General features: G+C 32.1%; 1 protein-coding gene across 2 annotated transcripts; it reads right to left on the bottom strand.

Moving 5' to 3' along the window:
• Nucleotides 1–7,747: 7,747 nt before the first annotated feature.
• Nucleotides 7,748–14,112, bottom strand: LOC126709840 (potassium transporter 5-like). 2 transcript variants are annotated; one of them, XM_050410188.1, is made up of 8 exons: nt 13,759–14,110; nt 12,973–13,198; nt 12,071–12,319; nt 10,999–11,049; nt 10,267–10,527; nt 9,859–10,026; nt 9,464–9,718; nt 7,748–9,254 (listed from the first exon to the last, which is right to left on the bottom strand). In XM_050410188.1, exons 1-8 carry the CDS (start codon nt 13,936–13,938, stop codon nt 8,314–8,316), a joined length of 2,331 nt encoding a protein of 776 aa, XP_050266145.1. In that variant the 5' UTR covers nt 13,939–14,110; the 3' UTR covers nt 7,748–8,313. The 2 variants fall into 2 exon arrangements, with proteins under 2 accessions (XP_050266145.1, XP_050266146.1); XM_050410189.1 differs by lacking the exon at nt 10,999–11,049 and having other exon boundaries at nt 13,759–14,112.
• Nucleotides 14,113–17,552: the final 3,440 nt, after the last annotated feature.

Here is a 17,552-nt window from a genome sequence, read left to right as displayed (position 1 = left end):
ATGCAAAAGAGAGGGAGAGAGAGAGAGAGAGAGAGAAGTAACGGTACTTATTGAAAGTCAAGGGCACAGTGGCATATTTATAAGCAATACTCGCAAATTAAAAACCCGCAAGTGTTTTTTTTAAGAGGGTGCAACTTTAAAGGCCAAGGTAATGTCTCATCATTTTTTATTTTAAATATAATCAATAAGTTTGCTGCCTACTGTTATATTCGCTGGGAAAGGGCAGGGGTGGGATCCAAATCAAGATATCTAGAAAGAGATGATATGATTATTTTACATATATACCTTTCAATTATTAGATTTGATTGGGGTGATGTGATATTATTTGATGCTATATATTTTTTCGATTAAAAAAAAAAGAGTGTTTTTGAGAATATATGGAGTTAAAATATTGTGGATTCCAATTAACTCAATTGTTAAAATATAGTTAATAAATTTGCTTCCTACTGTTATATTCGCTAAGAAAGGGTTGGGGTGGGATCCAAATCGCTGTATCTAGAAAGAGATGATATGATTATTTTACATATATATATATATATATATATATCTTTCAATTGTTAGATTTGATTGGGGTGATGTGATATAATTTTATATTATATATTTTTTCAATTAAAAAATGAGTGTTTTTGAGAATATATGGTGTTAAAATATTGTGGGTTCTAGTTAGCTCAACTAGTAAAATCTTTTATGGTTGAATCAGAGATTTGAGGTTCAATTTCCATCTATACCAAAAACTGATTAGTGTTTTAATCTGATGATAAAGAGCTATTATCAAGAGTAGATGTCATAATTTAGTTCATAATCTTAAAAAAAAAAAAAAAATTTCCATCTAAGTGGCACATTGATTTTTATAAGTTCCATTTAGTTTATTGGTCTCATCTAATTTTACAATCAATTCTCCTTTTTCAAGTTTGACTTAAAAAAAAAAAAATCTTGGGATTTAATTGTTAGCAATATCTTGATATGGAATACAATTTCCTAGGAAGTTTACTGTATATTTGCAATTAAATGGCTATCATTTTCATTAGAGTCATCTTGAATTAAGTTGTCATTTTATGCATTTTATGACACTGAAGTTTATACATGACAAATTGGGGTTAAGGAGATCACACTAAAAAAAATAATTATATATAAAGATTGTACCTAAACTCTAAAAAAAATGGAGTTAAAATATTTAATTACAATAATGATTACATTTTATATATATATACACAAAATGTGTTCCACCCAACACGAGTCATTGAGTATAAAGGTAAAAATACATGTTGAAAGACATGGGTTAAGGTGATAGCGATCCTACAACATCAAGCTTTAACAATCTCTCCAATTTAGTTGAAGACAAATTTAGTTCATAATCTAAAAAAAAAAAAAAAAAAAAAAATTCCATCTGAGAGGCAAATTGATTTTTATAAGTTCCATTTAATTTATTGGCCTCATCTAATTTTACAATCAATTCTCCTTTTTCAAGTTTGACTTAAAAAAAAAAAAAAAAAATCTAGGGATTTCTTAGCAATATCTTGATATTGAATACAATTTCCTAGGAAGTTTACTGTATATATTTAATTAAATGGCTATCATTTTCATTAGAGTCATCTTGAATTAAGTTGTCATTTTATGCATTTTATGACACTGAAGTTTATCTATGACGAATTGGGGTTAAGGAGACCACACTCAAAAAATTAATTATATATTAAGATTGTACTTAAATTCTGATCCCCGTTGAAAGTATACCTATACCCTTGTTTAATTTTATAGCATAATTAATCAACTTCTTAAACTATTTGATTATACAATATCAATTAGCACAGGTTGAGGACAAAATGGGCTTTTGCCCTTTTCCACAAAACTAATTAGCCTTTTGCCCTTCTTCCCAAACTAAATAGGGAAATGCCCTTTTTTTGAAACTCGACTTTCTCAAAATCGAGTTAAAAAAAAAAAAAATTCTAAAGCCCTATAGTGACGTTTTTAAGGACCTATAGTGACGTTTGAAGAACCTATAGTGACGTTTTATAACTTGATATTCACAAAATCGAGTTATGGGCAATAAAATTGCCTATAACTCGATTTTATGGATATCAAGTTACGAAACGCCACTATAGGTCCTTAAAACGTCACTATAGGTCCTTAAAAACGTCACTATAGGGTTTAACTCGATTTTGAAAAAGTCGAGTTTCAAAAGAGGGGCATTTCCCTATTTAGTTTGGGAAGAAGGGCAAAAGGCTAATTAGTTTTGTGGAAAAGGGCAGAAGCCCATTTTGTCCCACAGGTTGATTACTATATATCAATAATCATTATATGTAAAGAAATAACAATAAAGTAACGTAAAGCCAGTTCGATACTTCGATTCAGGGAAACCTTCCCCAGTAAGATAATCCACTATAATACATAAGAGGAATTTTACAATCTAGTATATGCCTTCATACCTAAAACTCTACCTAGTAGATTAACTTATTGCAGAAATTTTCTGCAACTTTAGAATGTTTGAACTCTTCAATTACATGGAAGCCTTCATGCATGGATGATACATCCATGCTTCAAAACCGAAGCCTTCGACCAAATCCTCCTAAAAAATTGATGATTTTTGCAACAATGTTGGGATGATAGCTTGGTGGATTTAGCTTTTTATCAAACAACCCAAAATCTTTCTCTTATGAAGTTTGAAATCAAAAGTAGATGGGATGGATGAGGTTAAGGGCAATAAAACACTGCACAACTTTTTTTCCTTAAACTGCTAGCTTCTTGTACAAATGATGATCATAATCTTGAACGAACTAATTATTAAGTAAAGGTATGCCAAACCTTTTTATTTTAAGAGCATCCACATTGGTGGAGCCATAATTTTAGTCATTTGGCTCCACTAAAAGCTATTTTAACTATTTTACCTTCTCACTTTGCAAAACACCCAATGTCAGTGGCTTTATTCAGTGGTTTTATTTTAGCTTTTAGCACAATAAAATAACATAAACAACACAATAAGATAATATATTTACTACAATAAACAATTCATTTATTTATTATTTTTTCTCTATTCTTCACTATCTTCAAGCACTCATGGCACCACTACTACCAGTGTTGTTAAGACATATGTGAATTATGTTAAGAACATATGTCATTCAGAATTGGCTTATCTTTTGACAAAACACACTTTACTTGTAACTGTGTAGATCTAGGATGGTTTAAGTCTTCAAGAAACATGTTGTTCAAGTCAAGAGCTAAAGCCATGCAAATCTATTCAAGAAACAAGTGAAGAAGTGTTGTATTTTAAAGCTTGACAGCTAGCTCGATAGATTATATTTATCGAGGTTTAAAAGGAAAATTTAGCTCGATGCTCGACAGATACTCTATCTATCGAGATTTACGAAAATAAGTTTTTCAGATCTGATTTCACGCATATCCATGTGTATGTGTTTAAGTTTTCTTTTCTCACAACCCTAAACATATATAAGGATTATTTTAAGGGCCGTCACACTTGATGCAAAGGTTTTATTCAAGCATATTGTGACCAGAGACATATGCCCTAGTTCATCTTTCTCTTGAAGAAGTTACTGCGTTTGTACGCTGTAGGGTTTTGTAACCAAGGAGCTTCTTGATCTTCATCGTGCGGATGAACTAAAGAACTTTGCAGCCAACATCCTTCTTAAGTTGGTGTGTTAGTCACGTATTTGGATCCGTACATTGAAAAGGAGAGATTGTCACTACAGAACAAGTCCAATTATGTATTGAGTTAAGGGTTCAATTGTAGGTTGGTATAAGGTACTGAAATTCCTTTACTTGTAACTGCTTGTTGTGATAATAGTGGATTTTCGGGAGTGGTGACCTTAAAATCACTCGGTGGGGTTTTTATCTTGGAGGTTTTCCTCATTCGTAAACAAATCACCGTGTTAACTTTATTTTCCGTTGCATTTAACTTAGTTGGTGATTTGTTTGTGCTACCACGCGTATTACATGTTAATTAACTTGGCTAATTAATTGGTTAATTTATCATAAGGGGTTAATACATTCTTAGTCTATCAAGTGTGAAACTCCTATGGGAAGAACCAAAAAGCTAGCAACCCCACCCCAAATTAGCCATAACACAAACACAAACCCAGCAACCCAAAATAAGCCAAACACAGACCCAGCAACCCTAAACCCAACCACCTCCATCAGCACAACTAACCCAATCATAGCCACCCACCACCCATTGTTGCAACCACAACCAGCCTACCACAACTCAGATTAAAAAAAAAAAAATTATCACCACAACTGGCCATAACCCAAAACCGGCCACAAACCAGACACCTATTTGACCCACGAAACCCAGTAAACCGATCTGACCCATAAAACCCAACAAACTGATCTGAACCCACAACCCACACACCAACATGTCGATCTAAAAAAAAAAAGAAATGAAAAGAAAGAGATGGTCGGAGCTAGGTAGTCGGCAGCTGGGCAGGCGAAGTTGAGGAAGAGAGAAATCTGAGGTTGAGGAAGAAAGGATTGAGCTTTGCAAAGGGAATAAAAGAGAAAAGGAAAAAAATGATTTGAATAATCTTTAGCAATGTGAACGCAAATATATATATATATATATATATGTATGTATATATATATATATTTTTTTTACCTTTGAGTTACAATGCACAGTTAAAGATGGTTGTGCAATGTAGCTGGGAAGCTAAAATAGATACGTTTAGCTCCACCAATGTGCTCCCATTTTTGTAGTTGGTGGTGCTAAAAATAGTAATTTAGCTTTTTAGCACCGCCAATACTAATGCTCTAATAAAATAATAAAACCCTAAATAGCTAAACTTCACATTCTCTCATTCAAGAACTCACCACTACCGCCATCCTCCTCAGTCACCCGTCTTTTCAACTCTCTTTAAACTTCAATCTCTCTGGGCCCTCCTTTCACAATCCTTTGTCCCTTCTATTCCTTATCTCTAACTCTAAAGATTACAAACCTCTCCAATACTATAACTATTTAGTTAGAAGTCTCTAATCTTTGAGATCATGATGTCGCGGAAGCCTGAAGAAAGCACACACACTACTCTCTTGATGGAACAAAAATTAAATTATTAGCTTCTAGTAGTAAACCTCGAATCCACGTGGGGTTTCCTTGAATCCACAAGGAGAAGAAAACTAGAATCCACCAGAGAAATAATTTGACAAAAAGTTTGTGTTTATTGATAATAGTCTGATTTGCCTCTGATGGCTACAAAACATATAAATACTAAGAAAAAAGTTTAAAACCCTAATTCGCACTAATTACGTGATTAGGTGACAAAATGCCAAAATTTACCAAAAATGGCAAAATTGAGTTAAATGCAAAATCATAAACTATTGGCCTTAAAGGTTGTCTCAAAATAGACGAGACCTTATTTTGATTTTTAAACTAAAAGTTATTAAGGAAAAACAAATATTACTATAAATGGTAAAAACACTATTTTCGGGGCCTTAATGAAGGAATTCGCTTAAATTTAGGTGACACTCATATTATATGAGTCTAGATCAGAATGCCGTTTCTTTTCAACTTGCCAAATTTCATGCGATTCTGACATTGTCACCTCGATGGCCTCCACGGGCACCCCCTTTGATCTTGTGTTGTTTGTTCTACATCAGATCATAATGAGATTTGCTTCAATCCACACTTCATTTTCTAGGAAAGGTGGTCAGTTTTTCTTTGTTTATTTTGGGAATTTTTAAAAAAGTTAAAACTTTCACTCCGTTATTTGGATTAATCAGACGAAATTTTAGTATAGAATATTACAATATGGATTTAAATTGATTGAATTTGTTGTGACATTAACTTGAGCACAACTTTTAAATTGTTCGCTTGAAGTTAAGTTTAATTAGTATCATAAAAAAATTTCCTTTTTGGGTTGACGATGACTTGGCCCATCTTGAAATTCTTGTACAGAGATTCTAGAACATATAAAAGCAATATTATGCACTTATTGTGCATCTGCTATGATGTGTGTGCACCTAGGGTTTTGTACTGAGCTACTGCATGTTCAACAAAGAGTATTTCTTAAAGAACTTTGCACCCAAGCTACATCAAAATTTAATTGCTGTCAAGTTAGACCTGAATAGGAGATTTGTGTAAAGGAGAAGTTCACTACAAGGAGTCCAATTGGATTAAAGCCGTGCTTTCTTATAGATGAGATAGGTACTTCAAAATAGGGTATGATTCCCTGTACTTGTAAGTTGTAACCTTGATTTTTCATAGTGGATTTTTTCGGAAGTGACTTTAATAATCAGTTGATGAGGTTTTGTGAAGGTTTTTCCCATTGTAAATATATTGTTGTGTCAATTTATTTTTCATTGCATTTAACTTTAGATTGGCGATTTGGTTATGCCGTTACTTGAATTTTGCATGCCATCGAACTAATTAATCAACTTGGGTAATTGATTAATTAACTAGGCTTAATTCTTAACCCAACAAGCCTAATAAAATAAATAGGCTAAAATGCAAAACTCACCTTCTAAGTTTCTTCATAGTTCATTTTAGTATTATAACTTTTTTTTTTTTAATTTTTTTTTTATTCATTTCAGTCTTCTAAGTTTCAGATTTATTCAATTAAGGTCTTTGACTTAGGGCTGTAAACGAGCCAAGCTTTGTCGAGTAGTGTGTGTTTGAGCTTGGCTCATCAATAAAAATTAAATGCTCAAGCTTGGCTTGAACTTGAGACAAGCCTAAAAACAATGTTTGAACTCGAGCTTGTGAGAATGAAAAAAGCCTGAGCTCGGCTTGGCTTGATTTGATTAATTAGTCAAGTCAAGCTTGAGTTTAATATCAAGCTCAAACTCAAGGTCAAGTCAAGCTTTTTAGCTTGGGATCCAAAAAAATTGCATCATCAATGCTTATATCACCAAAAATCAAGTGTATATATATATATATATATATATAATATACTCATTTTATCATGCTTCTAATACCCGTGATTAGAATTTGTTCAAATTACAACTTTACATAATTAAATCGATCCATCATCATTTATTGTCTATAGCTTGAGTAATTGTTCAAAATACAATTTTTACATCCACATTTGTCATTCGTACAACTATAATCTTCACAAATCTAAATAAATTAACATTCCAAAACATATATGAATAAACAAGCTATAAATTAACATTCCAAAATATGTGTAATGTCATAATAATAAGTTTATTTAGTTAACATATATCAAGCTATAAATGAGCTTAAGCTCGGCCATGTTTTGTATCAAGTCCTATTGTTCACGAGCTTATTCACGAACAATTTTTTTTGCTTGAGCTCTGCTTGTTTATCAAACAAGCCTAAAACTAAAACTCAAGCTTGGCTTATTTCTAAACAAACAAACATGAACAAGCTTTTTATCAAGCCGAGCCCGAGTTGTTCATGAAGGGCTTGGTTTGTTTATAGCCCTAGGTCTTTCAGTCAACTTTTGTTAAAATTTTTTGAAAAAAATCTGAAAAATATTTTTCAATCATTAATTTTTTTTTTAATTTAAAAAATTTGAAGATAATAAACCACAACATATAATAAAAGTTGATGGAAAACCTTAATTGAATAAACTTAAAAGTTAGAGGACTAAAATGAATGAAAAGACAGTTAGAGAACTGAAATGTATTTTCGTGAAACATAGAGGTTGAGTTTGTATTTTAGCCAAATAAATATGGTCATGACTTTTTTTTCCTCTCTCTATGTCTCTCCTTACAAAACCGGGCCCATTGAGGGCTGCATTCCAAAATAGAATTAGGTATAAATTGTAATCAATAAAGAACCAAATAATATGAGACAGCAACATAGGCATTAAATGGACTTTCCCCTACCATTGCATACATTTTGTTAAAATTTCATACTTTACAAGACCTAAACCACCCCTGGGAATATAGGGAGGAGAAGGAGATTTAATGCATTGGGCAAATTACAACTTACTCACCTGTGGTTTGACAAAAATTTAAGTTGCCTACCTGTGATTTGAAATTTGACATTTTACCCATCTGAGGTTAGTTCAGTTGGATTTTCCTAACCCACATATGTTAAAAACATGGCTAAATATGTGATTTTTCTTCACTTTTATATTTCTCTCCTCCAAAAATGCAAAAAACATAAAAATACAATATCAAACCGTTGGTAGGTAACTTAAATTTCAGTCAAATCTCAGGTGGGCAAAGTGTCAAATTTACACAATTTAGCCAAACCATAGGTGAGTAAGTTGTAATTTTCCCTAATGCATTTAAGTGGAAACTCCATGGCCAACATTCAATCCTTGTATGATAAAAACTGTACTAATTTTAGAAAAGGCATGTATACGAAGACCATAGCTTGCGTATGCACTGTCACTACATGTTCTAAAGCTCATAAGTCATGCCCACCTTAAGCATGCGCTTATGGGGAATTTCAAATACATTTTCAGTTTGTCTCAAATTTTTCTTCAAGAAATTAAAAGCATAATTTATCAGAAATCTCTTTCCAATACCAGCTCCTTTACATGCAACTACTTCATTCTCACCAATTAAGTGAACAATACCGGCATGCGATGCTTGGTCCATAGCTTCAATCTCAATATCCAACTCTTCCTCAACATGTTCTACATCCTCATTTTCATCCTCTTCATTAACAAACTCAACTTCCAATTCACCATCATTTTCACCATTACCGAGTTTCCTTTGTGAGAACCAAAAATCATTTATAATAAATTGCTTCAATCTTTCAACTATCATTTTCTCAAAAGGCTCATCCTCAGAACGTACATCAGTGTACCCATACCTAACAACACATCGAAACACATTTTGGTTTCTAGGCTTGACTCGACGAAAGAGGAAACGCTCGTCCACTGGGACCTTGCTAATAGGTAGTGACTTGATAGTGAGAAAGACGAGAACTGAGTGCAGCGCAGGAACATTTTCCACATAGTGTTTGAAAATGGGCGGGATTCCTTGGACAAGCTCTGAGTAGAACATGGCTAACCCAGGCATTCGACATAAATTTTTGTCTGCAGCTATCTCCTTGAGCTTCTCTAAAGAGATTTTGTGGTCAAGCTCATAAAAGTACTTTCTTCTATGCACATCATTCCAAATATACATTATAGTCATTAGTATTGTAGCAAAAGCTAGGGGAAGATATCCTCCTTGATCAAATTTGTAGAAGACTGAGCTTAAATAGAGAAGCTCCACACTGCCAATAACAAGAACATAGGAGATAACTAAGAGTATATGGGATTTCCATATCATGATCATGATTAGCACTAGGAAAGCTGATGTGAGAGTCATCACAAACACCACTGCTATGCCTGCATGCAGAAGAGGAATTATTCATTATTCATCATACTAGTACTACAACAAAAATAATCAAGTCTTAAGTCTCAACACTTTAGGATTGACAATGGATTATCACCATACTAATCAGCGTTAGCCACATGTATACAATCACCAAACATCTAAATGAAAATTCAAATTGCGAAAAACACTAAATAAAATGTTAAGTGGGATAGTGGATTACCATATGCATTGCCAATCTTTGTGGTGCTCTTGAAAGCCAAAGTGACCCCTACACAAGCCAACATAAGAAGGTAATTGACTTCTGGTATATAAACCTGTCCTTCGTACTTAGCCGATGTATGCACAATTTTCACTCGAGGGAAACACCCTAGCGAGAGAGATTGCTGGACTATAGAGAAAGTCCCTGAAATCATGGCTTGACTAGCTACTATTGATGAAAAAATAGCCACCACGAACATTGGCCAATACAAAGGTTCTACGTCACAAGTAGCAAACTCAATTAGTTAGTAAATCATGCACATTTTATATAAATATACAACAATAGACAGTGTGGATACATTAACAAAAATATTCATGGTTAAAAATTAAAGATAAAAAAAAGCACGTTTCTTCTACCTGGAATGGACTTGTAGAAGGTTTCCTTGACAAGATCATTGTGCTTACGAAGGAAGGATGCTTGTCCAGCATATGCTAATATGAGAGCTGGGTAAGTCACTGAGCACATACTTATTTGTATGGACTTAACTGTGAAGTGGCCAACATCAGCAAATAGTGCTTCCGTTCCTGCAATCATTAAAATTATACTTCATTAACAAACTTTCCAAGTAATCCAAATAAAGATGAACTTGGATTAACCTTCTACTTTTAGCCTTTTAGCTTATTTGTTTATGTATAGCCTTTTAAAATCTTGATCCTTTTTAGGTAGCACTATATTTTTGTCAAGTTTCAATAAATAAGCTTCCAACAAAAAGTTAATCCAAAACGTGCTTAAGATTTTCTGTGAATGGGGAGTGAAATCCTTACCTGTTATGGCAAGGACAATGCCACCTAGAGAAACCCAAGCATCTTTCTTGTTCCTTTGGAAATATTGTACTATGTATTGTGGGTTTATTGCTTTGATGACTGTTGGATCAAATTTGATGAAATTGAAAAGTCCAATACCCCCTATGAATGCAAACCAAACACAAATTATTGGAGCAAAGGTATAGCCCACTTTGTCAGTTCCAAATCTTTGAACCATGAACAAGAAGATCAAGATAGCTACTGATATCCAAACAATCATATCTGTATAGGGAAAAAAAAGTGATTTGAATGACTTGTTACAAGGGAAAAAAAGAGAACTTTTTATTACTTCTGTATTACTTATTTTATTACCTATGTATTACTTATCAAAGTAGCAATTCTACAGCACCATTAGTAAAACTTTTGTCACAACTTGCTAAAATAATAGCGGTAAATAATCACTTTCACAAAACCATGATTATTTATCCCTATTATTTTTTCACAACTCATGGTTGATATGTCTCTAGACTAATTAAACAAGTGCAATTTGTAAGGACTAAATTATTCTAAAAGTATTCATAAAAATAAATTATGGAAAAATACTCTTCCATGTAGTGTGTTATTATCAAGTTATAAAATTACACGAGAGTGTTTTTGTGAAAAAAAACAACACCCATAAATTATTGTGAAAGTGAAAAGAAATTTTACTGTTACTATAATAAAGGGGAAAAGTAAAACATTAATGTGGGTTACCTTCTGTGATTTCAGTTGTAGCGTTGGTGATCCCTCCCACAGCGGATAAAACTACCATTAAATTGGAAAACAGGAAAATTGCAATTTGTACGTGAAAAAGTCAGACAAAGTAAGGAGCCAGCCACTCAGGAACGAAACGACACTAATTTGTCTTTTAAACGTTTTTTTCTTTCTTTTCTAAGAAATCAGCGATGACAATAATGGAATCGTGGCCCAATCTACACTGATAGGATTAATAGAAGATAGGAAATGAGGACCCTTAAAATTTACGATTACTTTGAATTTGAGGGTAAGTCTTTTTATATATATGTTAAGAAGGGGAATCCCAATAGAAAAATGAATTTAAAGTTGATTTGATATAGTCATACGATAGAGCCAACATGATTTCACTATCGAGACTAAAATTATGGTCAATAATATCAAAATTAAAATTTCTTTTATCTGTCAAATCCATTAATATCTTGTTTATTATTTCTTTTTTGACCTTTTTATTTATATATAATTTCAAGGAAAGAAAAGTATGCAAATGTCTTTTAAACGTAAATCCAAGCAAATCCAAAGAATAGTACTATATTCGTAAATCTAATTTATGTGTGGATCAATTTAATTGCTCATATAATAAAATCTTTTATTGTTTAATAAGTATCCGAGTGTAGCAACGTCTACAATTTGTATTATTTGTATTTATTAGTTATTTCCTTCACTATCATTTTTTTTTTTTTTTTTTTTGAGAAGAATTTCCTTCACTATCTAGAAGATAGGAATATTAAGAATTCAAAATTTGTTCCATTTTAAAAAAAACACTAAGTTTTCAAAAATATTATATCGCAGATTATACACATTTAGAGGCCATAAGGATTGTTTGCCAACAGTTTTTTCTTCTAGTTTTTGTTTTTGTTTTTTTTTTTTTTTTTTTTAATAATTTATTTGTTTATGTACATCTTTTTAAGGCTCAGTTTTTTTGACATACAACAATTTTTTAACCAACTTTTAGTACGTAAGCAAATCAACTAGTGTTCATTTAAACACACGACTTTATAGAGTTGTAGCGTTACATAGAAGAATGACATACCTGAGATACAAGGCGTAAGGACACCATCCCCAATCACCATGGAAGTACCAAGCATTGTTGCAAACAATAAGAAGAACTTGGCAAACTGGCTGTTTTCCAGTTTAGCCTTAACCACCGATGCTATTCGCTGACGACTACTTGGTAACACAAGCTGGAAATTAGAAACGTCCTGATCCTCAGCTTGCTGATTTGGGATCAAACCAACCTTGGCATATCGGCATATAAGAGAGTACAAAGCAAACGTCCCTCCTACAAAAAATTAATAACACATTAATGGAGTTGATATATAATGATAAAAGTTATGCCAAAGGTTGTGTCTTTAGGAAAAATATTAAAAGAAAAAAGAGGAGGAAGAAGAAGTTTTTTGTGTGATTATATATGTTAGATTTTAAGAAATTAGAAACTAATGTATTAGAACTTCAATTTGTAATGTTAGCAAACCATGATCAAAACGTTTTAGTCTTGTTTTAGACTTGCTTAAAGTGTGTTTATATGTAAAGTTAGAATCGAGTGTTTTGCAAGATTTATTGTGTAAATTTGCCTGGTTCGATCGATTGAAAATTAGACTCGATCGATCGAAGCTCGTGCAGATTGTTTTTCTGCAGAATTTTCCAACTTAGCTCAAGCCCGTTTGACATGTAGGGTTTTATGTTTTGTCTTAAGTATAAAAGGAAAAACTCTAACCACGTTTTGAGGTTGCTTTTTATGCTGTATGTATGAATCTGGTTGTGTTTTAAGGGGTTTAAAAACAAATAATATATATATATATATATATATGTTCGTATCCAATACAACACAAGACTAAATGGAGTATGGCATCATATAGGCATGTATAGATGTCCTTCTAAATATGAGAGAGAGAGAGAGAGAGAGAGAGAGAGAAAAGGGTTCGAAGATGTTACCTTCGCCATTATCATTGGCCTGTAAGACGATGAAAACGTACTTAACCAGAGGGATTAAAGTGAGGGTATAAAATATCAAAGAAAGAACACCCAAAATATCATCGTTGTGCTTGATGCCATCGGTGAAAGTGCTTGCATACACATATAGCGGTGAAGTACCAATGTCTCCGTATACAATTCCTATGCTCTGGAATGCTAGATGCAATATCACTGACCACCCCACAGCCTGAAAATTTAAAAAGAACATATCCAATTAGTCAAATTTAAAACTATAGATTAATTATTTATTTTGTTTTGTCCTTGTTTCCAAGCCATGCAATAAACTTGCGCAAACCTTGATAATTATCTCCTTCGTTTCATATATGCATTATTGTTTTCTCTTACACGGTATAGATTCCACAATTACATAAGATCTACATGATAAGAATAATTATGTGCATATTTAATGTGCGAAATACCTTCTCTTCACGAACATCTTTTGGCTCAATGTCCTAAAAGACTCAAATACGAAAAGTTCCTTTGTGGTGGTAGTAAAACAAAACAAAAGCAAAATAAACAATAGTGTATGTATATTTTGGAGAAGATAATAAACAAGAGACTAGGTTACTATTAAAAAGAAAAAGAAAAAAAGAGATAGACTTGGTTACTGTTAAAGATATAAGAATAAAAATTATATGAATAAAGTTCGAAAAAGTCAGTTAGATATGATGCTGATAATAATAATACTTAATTATTTGAGTTGGAAACCATGCAGGGGAAATTTGGTTTGTGAGAGTGCATGCAAACCTTGGAGTCATGGCCATGACGACCTGGAACAGTGGAGGATTCGAGGTCCAAGGAATCGAACCTTCGTAAAATTCTCTTCCCATTGAATTCATCAGAAACCTGCCCTATGCTTTGTTGAGAATTTTTTGGTGCTACTTCACTAGACATTTCTGTTATCCCAGAAACTCCACTACTGTCCATATATAGAACAATAACCTCAATATATGTTTATATAACTCTCTCTCTCTCTCTCTCTCTCAAATCGCAAGAGTGGTAGAGATCAGCGATGACAAGAATGAAGAAGCAGTACTGCACTGAGGAGGGGTTTCTAGAAGTGAGGATGGAGCCGTGGAAGTGATGAGGTGTATATATACAAAAAGACTGAGACGATATGTTTGAATTAGGGGCCAATAATACCTTTTTTTTTCCAAGTCCGTGTGAACCCACGGGCTAGAAAATTTTTATTTGTGTACTTCTTGTTGTATAATCTCGTGTACACATTTCTTTTACAAATACTATCAATTAAGCATCTTTTTGGAGATTTCTAGTTAGCTGGGTGATCATTGATCAATGTCACGGAAGGGTTAGTAACGGTCACACTTTAGCTATGAGATTGATCATGCTATACACCAAGGCATGTCAAAAAGTGTTCTAAAATGCCTAAAAGGTGACAATATCGGAGGAAAAAAAAAATTAATATCATAAACTATTTTACAACTTTTTTTCTACAACTGTGATATGAAGTGTGATTGATGAAAAAAAAAAATAGTATGTTCATGTGTAAGTGATAAATAATCACACACAATTTGTCACGTCAGAATTGTAATAAAGAAGTTGTGAAATAATTTGTGATTCTAAATTCACTTGTAAGAGGAAGCCTTTTTGTCAAAGACAAAAAAGGGTGCAATGAATCTATAAAAGTTTGATGGTCCAATAATGTCTATTGCGTTTAAATAGGGTACAGATAGTTTTAAACGTCTTAAAATTATGTAATAAAATTTGCCACTCATTGTTAAATACCTTTTTCTTCCTACAAAGCTAAAAGAAACAAAAACAAAAAATTGTCATTTTAAACTTTAGCGTTATTAAAAATGAATAAAAATCATCGTGTCAAAGGTGCGCGGTGGTTTCTCCACAAGTGTAAGTAATGTGGGGCGTGTGGGGTAAAGACTGAGATTCAAGTCTCTAGGAGTGAGTTTCATACATATATACACTTAGATTAGACTATAGTAGAATTTTTATCTTGTATTTAAAAAAAAAAAAATCAAAACACTCTTATCAGTATAGTTTTTGAGAAGATTGTTAGTATAACATTTCAAAGACTAAAATTCTTTTTAATTAAATTTCATTATTATAAAACTTTACAATTTTTTGATACAAGATAAAAATTCTACTCTATCTTAATTTAACTATATATATGTGTGAAGTTTCATCCTGAAAACTTAAACCCTGACCCTTACCCCTCACACCCCACAAGCACTTATATTTGTGGAGTGATTATCACTCTAAGGATACGTGGTTGGTCATAAAACTCAACAACTAAAACTCTAGAGCTTGTTCAAGCTCTAGTTATTAGTTACTACAGCTATCCCAAATAAACTAACAGGGCGACAAGCATTAAAGTATCCTAATGAGTGACGCGTTAATAATAATATTGTAGTCAAAAGCCTTGTAATGTAATTTGGTGTTGCTAATTATAAAAGCCACTCAGAGTTCAAAAAAATTAATTGTGACAGCAAATAGTATATCTTATAATGAAGTTATTGACAATAGAATTAATTAATTCCACCACATTAGATAATTCACCAATTTAAAATTCTTAGATTAACACTATTTGAACTGTAATCTTAACAAAACTTATCGATCCTAATAATAAAATAAATAAGAAAAAGGGAAATCCATTGCTCCACATGGCGAATAAATAGTTTTTTTTTTTTTTTTTGCAAATTGTTTATTTGGGGACTGCAACCATCTTTCTAAAAATTATTAGACATTTTAAACGATTCAGAAATGACATTTCAAACTTAATGATATTGGGATAAAAGGATGTGAATGGTATAATAATTAATGCATTGAGCTGTTGAAAGAAACTTCTATGCTTTAAACTTATTTATTGAAAAAAAAAGTGTAAGATATTTTGTCATATATTAAACTTTTATTTTTGAGAATCATTGTGATATATTAAACTAATTAAGATCTTTAGAGAGATAGAACGAATACTCTTATATTTTTCAATTTTATTTCTTTCATCACTTTGTACTTATGCAGCACACCACAAAAACTGATAAGATCAAATAAAAACTCGGATTTTAGTCAAGGCAGTAAAAGTACTTGGAACAGGTTTCTCTCCAAACTAGTTTAGAGAGAAATCCTTCAAGCTCTTCTTATATTTTTTTACTAGATATGAATTTTGAAAATCTAACAGTTGGATTGCATTTTTTTATTATCTCATCCATGCTTGTTATATTTCAAGAAGATCAAAAATTAATAGTCATGTTATCAATCAATTGTTTAAATTTAAATTTTTTACGGTATAAATTTTGTTATCAATCAATTGTTTAAATAGGTAGTGCTTGTAGTACTAGATATTTTCAGATATTGAATTTTGTATCTTTCTTCACTTTGTGTTTTATGCAACACACCACATTAAACACATAAGAACAAATAAGATCCTTCATTTTAGTCAAAATTAAAGGCTTTAAACTAAAAGCCACATGAAATAACCTAAATATATGTCATACTACTAGATATTTTCATATAAATGTTTCAATTTTGTTTATTTTTTCACTTTGTGTTATGCAGACCATGCAGTGTACCACATTAAACTGATAAGAACATATACTAAACTTAGATATTAGTCAAATTGTCAAAAGACTGCAAAATATAAAGTTACAGCACGCCAGATGAAAATTCTAGGTATTTCATTTCAACTTGCAAACCAGCTACCATCTCCGCAAGGCGTTAAATTGGTCCTGGTGGTCACGTTTCACTTGAAGCTAAGCCTTTCAAATCACGTGCTTTTTTGAGTCTTTGACAATTTTCTGGACTAGATAGGATTATCAACAAATTCAACATTGTAGGACGTGTTGAAATAATATTCATGTGAGCTAGAGAGAGACATAAAGACCTAGAACAATAAATTGAGCGACATAAATTTTGCATCATTTTTCAAAATAAATGACATGACTTATTGTAATTTGCATATGATAAAAGTGATGTCAATTGTTGGCTCATAAAAAAAAAAAAATTATTATTTTAATCAAAACTTATTACCTTAACAAGTTTTAAAATTTTTTGTATCCTTAACCTCTCTCTTCTAAGAAAGGTTTGCGCTCATTACAAACTGTTTAATCAATGGTTATCATTTAAACCATTGGTATTTTAATAATATATGGTTTACATAATAAATTTGTGTTAGCCTGATAGGTTGTATTTTCCATGTATTGGTATATCTTTTGACAAAATACACTTTATAACTTGTAATTAGGTAGATCTAAGATGAGTTTAATGTATCAAGAAGTGTGTTGATCAAACATCACAAGTGGTATCATTAAAGATATGAAAATTGAACCAAGAAACAAATGAAGAAAAGCTAAAACAGTGAACCTCAACATTAGTCTCGACACAAGCTCAACACTAGCATCTATCAAGACTTAATGAATAATTCCCGACACTAAGTTCAACACCTCTCGATCTATCAAGCTTCATGAATCCAAAATTCTCAAATTAAAATTTTGGCCCATGATGACTTGGATTGCTAGCATTTCGTTCACTAAACTTCTAGACCATATAAAAGCTTTATTTTAAAGTCATCA

Source organism: Quercus robur, chromosome 12 (genome assembly GCF_932294415.1).
Source record: "Quercus robur chromosome 12, dhQueRobu3.1, whole genome shotgun sequence".
Lineage (NCBI taxonomy): Eukaryota > Viridiplantae > Streptophyta > Magnoliopsida > Fagales > Fagaceae > Quercus > Quercus robur.
This window is presented reverse-complemented; position numbering and strand designations above follow the sequence as displayed.